The sequence below is a fragment of the Macrobrachium rosenbergii genome, chromosome 41 (assembly GCF_040412425.1).
Source record: "Macrobrachium rosenbergii isolate ZJJX-2024 chromosome 41, ASM4041242v1, whole genome shotgun sequence".
NCBI classification, from domain to species: domain Eukaryota; kingdom Metazoa; phylum Arthropoda; class Malacostraca; order Decapoda; family Palaemonidae; genus Macrobrachium; species Macrobrachium rosenbergii.
In genome coordinates, this window is record NC_089781.1 from 88527975 (window position 1) to 88534829 (window position 6855).

At 33.6% G+C, this 6855-nt stretch overlaps 1 protein-coding gene across 1 annotated transcript; it reads left to right on the plus strand.

Annotated features, from left to right (window-relative positions):
• Nucleotides 1-489: 489 nt before the first annotated feature.
• Nucleotides 490-6081, plus strand: LOC136826971 (membrane progestin receptor gamma-like). The gene has a single exon (XM_067084583.1). The coding sequence runs from the start codon at nucleotides 626-628 to the stop codon at nucleotides 1766-1768; it is 1143 nt and encodes a 380-aa protein (XP_066940684.1). The 5' UTR covers nucleotides 490-625; the 3' UTR covers nucleotides 1769-6081.
• The last annotated feature ends 774 nt before the right edge of the window (nucleotides 6082-6855 follow it).

Consider the following 6855-nt stretch of genomic DNA (forward strand, 5'->3'; position numbering starts at 1 on the left):
TTGGAGGAGGGCTCATTGCCCTGTTTCCTAGATCTTAGTCACACAAACCTGCATCTACTTTCATGTAAACTACAGATGATGCCTAAGTAACAAAATATTTCTGAAGAGTGCCAGGGTCAGTAGTTCCTATGGATTCCCCCACAGAACATGTGCTTATCAGCCACTATCTGTTTTGATGTGTTTTAGGTAATCTTCTAAAGAGATCCTTTGGCTAAATGCTCAAGATGTCATTTTGAGTATATTTTATTGTGAGAGTTTTGTTCATAGTAAGTGTAGCTAGATCTAAATGTTTTCCCTTCAGAAGTCAGCAGATATTCAGTACGCTAAATAGTTTCATTATTTTTAATAAAGCTGATCGTAAAAAATACAAATTAATGACATTTTTATTATGGACAGGTATTGATATTTTTTTCTTTTTCAGATGTGAAGAAAACCTGTGACCTATGCTACCAGTCATCACACAAACCTTACGAGACCCTTCTACATGAGGATTTTTATAGAATTTGGTAATTTATCTAACATCTGCCAGTCATCATCAAGTCACCATTGTTGCGTGATCACTGTACTTTAAATGCACTAAGGATATATTCATTACTGCTGTAATTGCTAAAGCAAATAAATCAAAATGTTCTCTGGATATATAACTGGCCGCCTGAGAGAGGCTAAGAAGCTGACGGAAGGTAGGCTTAAGGAAGCTGGACGTCTGATGGAGATGAGTCACCTGCCAGTGAAGAGAGTGGATGAAGTATCTGAAACATTACGAGAACCTGGTATTATCACTGGGTATAGAAATGAGAATTGTTCTGTGTTGCAAGCCATGGTTTCCCTTTTCAATTACACCAATGAAACTGTTAATTTCTGGACTCACTTTCTGGCGTTTTTGTATTTCTTGTGGTTACTTGTATCCCTTGCCACAATTATGCCTCTTTTTGAGGACCAGTATTATTATCCTCTGACGTGTTATTTGTTTGCTTCATGTGCTTATCCACTTATGAGTTGTTTGGCTCATGCCTTTTCTTGTCTGTCCCTGACTGCCTTGCATATCTGCTACTTTATTGATTATGCTGCCATATCAATGTATACATGGTCTGTTGCTGTTATATACTTTTTCTACTCTTTTCCAGTGCATTTGATGAACTCTTGGTATTCACAGGTCTTCCTCCCAGTAGCTGTACTGAACTCTCTTCTTGCAACTTTCTGTGCATCTTCTTCCCGTTTCTTTAAAACACCTGGAATTCAAAAGGTTTTAAGAATTGTTGCATTTGTTGTACCTTTTGTGTGGGATTCAGCCCCTCTGATAATCAGGTTATACAACTGTGATTACGAAAATGATTCCTGTGCCGAATCCGGTATTTATCACATTCATCAGTTTTTATGTGTGGGGGTTGCTTTCTTTTTCTATGGGTCACACCTTCCAGAACGTCTTGCTCCTGGTTGCTTTGACTATGTTGGACATTCTCATAACTTACTTCATGTCTTCAGTATTCTAGCTACCAATGAACAAATGCGTGCCATTATCATTGACCTGCAACTACAGCAAGACAAACTAGAAAACCTGAACTGGATTCCTACAAGTACATGGTCTACTATAGCTTCACCATTAGTGTTCCTCTTGAACATTCTCCTTGTATTAATTCTAGCTTACTCTTTATTCAATCACAGACACTGTTGTAAACAGCCCAGTATCAACTGTGTCTCTCAGTCAGTTATACAAAAATCTACTGTGCAAGTAACGACAGACAATGTTGAAGGGAAGAAAAGCAAATGACAAGGTCCCAAATATATGTCACTTTGTGATCTTCATACCTACTACTACTTGTCTTACATTTACAGTAAGATAGGAACAGCAAGCACAAGTAAAGTTCTTACTATACAGTATTTTATCTAACTTTCTGGTGCTGCCAGATGAATTCCACTGTTACAGGTTCCTTTGAGGACTTTCTGTTCCTCTACTTTAATAGCCCATAATCAATATAAATAGTGCCTTACAATTATAAATGATCGTTGGCATGATCATGCTGTTTGATGAATGTGTTTTGTAATCATTTTCATTTTTTTTGTTCAGTTTCTGGCACAAGGTCCATTTGGTTCTGGGTAACGTAATTTTACAAGGGCATTTTTTCTTGTGTAAATATCTGCTTATTGTTCTTGCACGTGGTACTTTTCATAATATAGAATTTTCTTCTTTATGCAAGGAAATTATACAGTAAAAGTACAACACTTGTTTCTGTAATTAATATATAATTTAATCTCCACTTTCACCATTAACCATTCCTTGTTACTTCATTGTAAACAGGCATTGGATGGGTATGTGAGATAAATGCGTTAATTTCTCACCTCTGGGATCAATTATCTTTAGGATAAGAGAGTTAGTCTAGTCTTTTTAAGTTACATACACACAAGTCCCAAGGCTGAGTCCTAGCTTCCTTGGGATATTTTATATAATTTAAATATGGAATTTTCCAGATCTGCAACTTAGTGTTGTATACTAGTGAATGATGGGGAAGAAATTGTACATCTTCATATATGTAGGCAATTTTTACATTTTTATGCAGTGGAATAGATTGTTTTTATAAAGATTTTGAAAGAAAAATAAATAGCAGTTTATCACTGGAGAGAAAATTATGTCAAGTACCTGTTTTTAAGTGCTGTATATGAAAGTTATATCATTTTTTTTTCCTTGACATTTGAAATTTCCATATAAGTTGGTGTTAGAAATTAGGGAAAGACTATTTCACAAGGGTATAAGCAGTTTGGAATCAGTGTGACTTTATACATTAGCAGTTACTGTATTTGTTTTCCCTCCCAAAAATACAGTGTGTGTATAAAAGTGACAGTCTGTAGAGTTTGAAGATCACACAAAAACTTTTATTGCTTGCCTCTTGGGGAATAATTTATAAATGTGAGGTAATGTTTAGTTTTCTCATCACCATGCCACTGATTTATTTAATTGATACCTTAAATGTTGAGCGTTAATAATCTGTATTGTAACTGTTAGGAGATAATCCATTCTCTAAAAATGCTTATTTACAATCCCTACTTTGTTGATTTCAACCAGTTAACAATTCAGCAAAATGGAAACTACAAAGGAGACTAATTTTCATATCTTTGCAAGATTCATTCCTTGTATGAAAAGTGCAATAGTTAAAAAGGATCAGGTCGGGTTGTCTTTGATGTTGGTAAATGTTAGATTAAGGAATAGAAAATAATGAGTGTTTATTAGCCTCTTAGGATTAAACCAAAAATATTTTCATTGCCTGTTGGGAATGCAGGTGGCTATGATTGTAACGTACATTATTGAACAGATGAAAAATGAATTATGGGTTGGTAGTTCAGTCTTGTAGGTGCAACCTGACTTATGTTTCCATGACTTTAAGGTTGGCAAATGGATATCTTTATAACTGAATTGACTTGGTCACCTAGTTTTCAAGGATCAAACAGAAATAATCGTTTCTTTTTCTGTGGGGAATGTATAGGTGGTACTGTAATATATGCATTTAAGTGAAAAATCAGTGATGGGTTGGTAGTTGATCCAAATATATGAATAACCTCTGTAGACTAACTTTCCTGTAAATATTAGTTTGGCATAATGGATATTTTTATATTTTGAGTTGGTAACAGAAAATTCTGGAGAGGATTATTTTTCCAAGGCTGTGCAACATAAGAAACTTAGGATTATTAAAACTAAAAATTATATTATATAAGACAAGGAATTAGAGGTAGGATTTGCTGAAACAAGTCTTATAATAAAAAACTGCTTGAAAACTACTGAAGCAAATCTTACAATAAAAAACTGCTTGAAAACTAGTCATGCATAAAAAGGATTTGGCAGATGAATTTAAATTGAGACATTATTGAACCAACTTTCCTTGTGAGAGATGAGGTGGACTAAGTTCAATATCCCTTCAAGTACCTTTCATACACAAAGCAATTAAAGTTAAAGGAATAATGGAGATACATTAAGGAATTATAAGCTTTTTTTTTTTGTGCCCTTGAAGAAACCAGTACTATTGAAGACCTTTTATACCTTAACCTATGTTTACTTAGATATCTACTCACCCAATATGCTGATGATTGCTTTCATGCTGAGAAGTTATTTAAAAATAGCAATCCAACCCTATAATTACTAAGTATCCCAATCCAACCATATAATTACTAAGTATCAACATTTTACGGCTGATACATTTTCACTTGAAACTACTTCCATGCTTGATAGAAAATTAAAAGACAAGGGCCACATATTGCAATAAGCCAGCAGTCTTGTGCAAGCCAAAAAGGACATTGAAACAAACTTTTATAGTTAATTTTGTCTTGTTTGCATGCATATTTAAATAAATTACTGTGTCCATTTATAACTGAGGAAAGTCAGTAGCTTATCTTCAATGATGTTTTCGAAACTCTTGTACTGTAATTAGTAAATACATTTCTATAATGGCCAAGACAGTGTTCAAATCTTTTTAATGCATCAATATTTATATCTATTTCATCTTTATATAAGAATTTATATTTCAATATCTAAGGAATCCTTATTTTTTCCCCAATTTTCTCACGCAGTGAACTGTACCTGTGAGAGATTTACAATTCCTGTGGACAGTTTCTGTGCTCACTCTGTGTTATTCATATTCAAACAAAACACAGTCAAGGGTTGCAAATGTAATTTTATAATAATTTGGAAATTTCATTTGGAAAATGTCAAACCTGATTCATATTTGTTTTTCTAGACACAACTGATGATTTGTAATCAATTTTTCTGTGTACAGTAACTATTGGAGTGTTTTTATTGGCAGAGTTCCCATGTAATAAAGTAACATTCTGATCACTGTACTAGCCTACTTGTGCAGTTAGCTGAATGACAGTTCCATGTCTTATCATGTAATTTCAGACTGACTTGCAAGGCTTTCAAAGTTATAATGCAGACTGAAGACAGAACAAGGGAAAATTAATACAATTTATTACTCTGTTCGTAACACATTCCAGTGGTTTCTCTGTGAATACCATTTAAATAGCAGTTTGATATTTTGCTAAGACCATTGTATTTGCACTTTGTGTACATTTTTGTTAATATCCAAACATTTTTAATTTCGAGTGTGGTTTTTTGTTACTTACATCAAGAGAGTGTAATTTAATACTAAATGGCATCCACACTTCATAGGAAAATCATGTATTTATACTAATGAGAAAAGTATGTTTAAAAACTTAGAAATGTATCTTGGATGCATGATTTTTCTGAAACTTTGCATCATGTAAAACACCACCAGTCATTTAAAACGTGAAAGCAATAGATATGCTAAAGCAGAAATCCACATGCACTCATGATTTTAAACTTGACAACTATGAACAGTAGATTACCTCAGTAAAACAAAATCTATCCTGTGGTACAATACCAAGTATGACAATATTACTGCTAGTGTGTTAATCAAATGTACTAGGCTCAGTCTGCCATAACAGTAGTGAAAACAATTAAGTTCATAAGACAGTCATCTAAACCTATCGTGAGTCACTTCAAATAGTTAATCTTGTAGAGAGAGAGAAAAAAAAAAAAAAAAACTATTGTTGCCAAGTTCTTTTTGGGGCTATACATCATCTTGGCTTTCCCTATCCAGTATCTGCAAATTTGCAACTTAGAGCGACTCACCAGGCTTGTGTAAACAGAAGTTTGCTGCTCATCCCTCAGATTTACTTACTATAATTCAAACTGTCACGGTGATCTTCAGTACTAAAAGATATTTCTAGTTACCAAAGCACTTGAAAAATTATAACCAAATGAAATTACAGTATATGAATCGTGTGTATCTTTCTTAGAAATCTCTCTCGTGAATTCTCTGATTAGCTGTTTTGGGATGTTACTCCATATCTCTGATGTTTACACTTAGGAGCATAAAGTTAGGTACTGGTAAAAGCCCAATCTAGCTGACTATGGTGGCATGAGTCTTGTTATAATTTGTAAATTGTATGTTCAGCTGCATGTGAAAATCTTTGCAAATTTTAATACTTTTATATAACTACTGTGACATAAAGAAGTGGTCAAAGGAATATTCTTTCATAAATTTTTGTAAATTTTTGAATAAAAATAAAACATGATCTGTATTTTTTTTTCTACTGGAGCACAAGGCAAAAGTATGAAATTTGTAAAACCAGTTGAGCAAACTCCAGTAATGAGGTTTTGGCTTCAAAGTTTGTAATCTCTGATACAAACTAATTTAATAATTTTAACATCTGATGTAACTGCTCTTTTGTTCAGCTAACTGTGAAAAAGTTTGTTTTATAAAAATCAGCACCACAATGAATCTCAGTACCAGACATGGTATTTCATGAATATCAAAAGTTTTTATTATTAGTTTTTCAAACACTTAACTCCCAGCACTTTGGTCTCACTCTAGCCTTATCTTCCAAGATTTAGAGAGTTGTTTCCACCAGTCTTCTGTCTACCACTCAAACTACAACACTCACTAACCCATTTTTTCACCTGTCCTAACCACTTAGACATCTTTGAGATAAGCTTTCATCTACCCTTACTTCATGTACATGAATCTCTGCAGTTTCTCTCTTTCCTACCTACTCCATTAGCAAAAAACTGGCAATTTATGGGCAGGAAGAGAAAGTATGGTCTTCACCTTAAATCTCTTTTGCCAAGATTTGGGTGAAGTTTTACTTAAACCCCTTGCAGACTTTTTAAAAATGGTTTATACAATTTATTCATATTTTTAGATGTCAACATTTTTGTACAGTATAAGCATAACTCATGCAATGATATTCAGTGTCTCTGTGAGTATTTAATAATCATAATTTTTCAAATCATTTTCTTTACATCGCAGTGACAGGTAAATGGCCACCCTAGAAGACAGCTTTATTCCA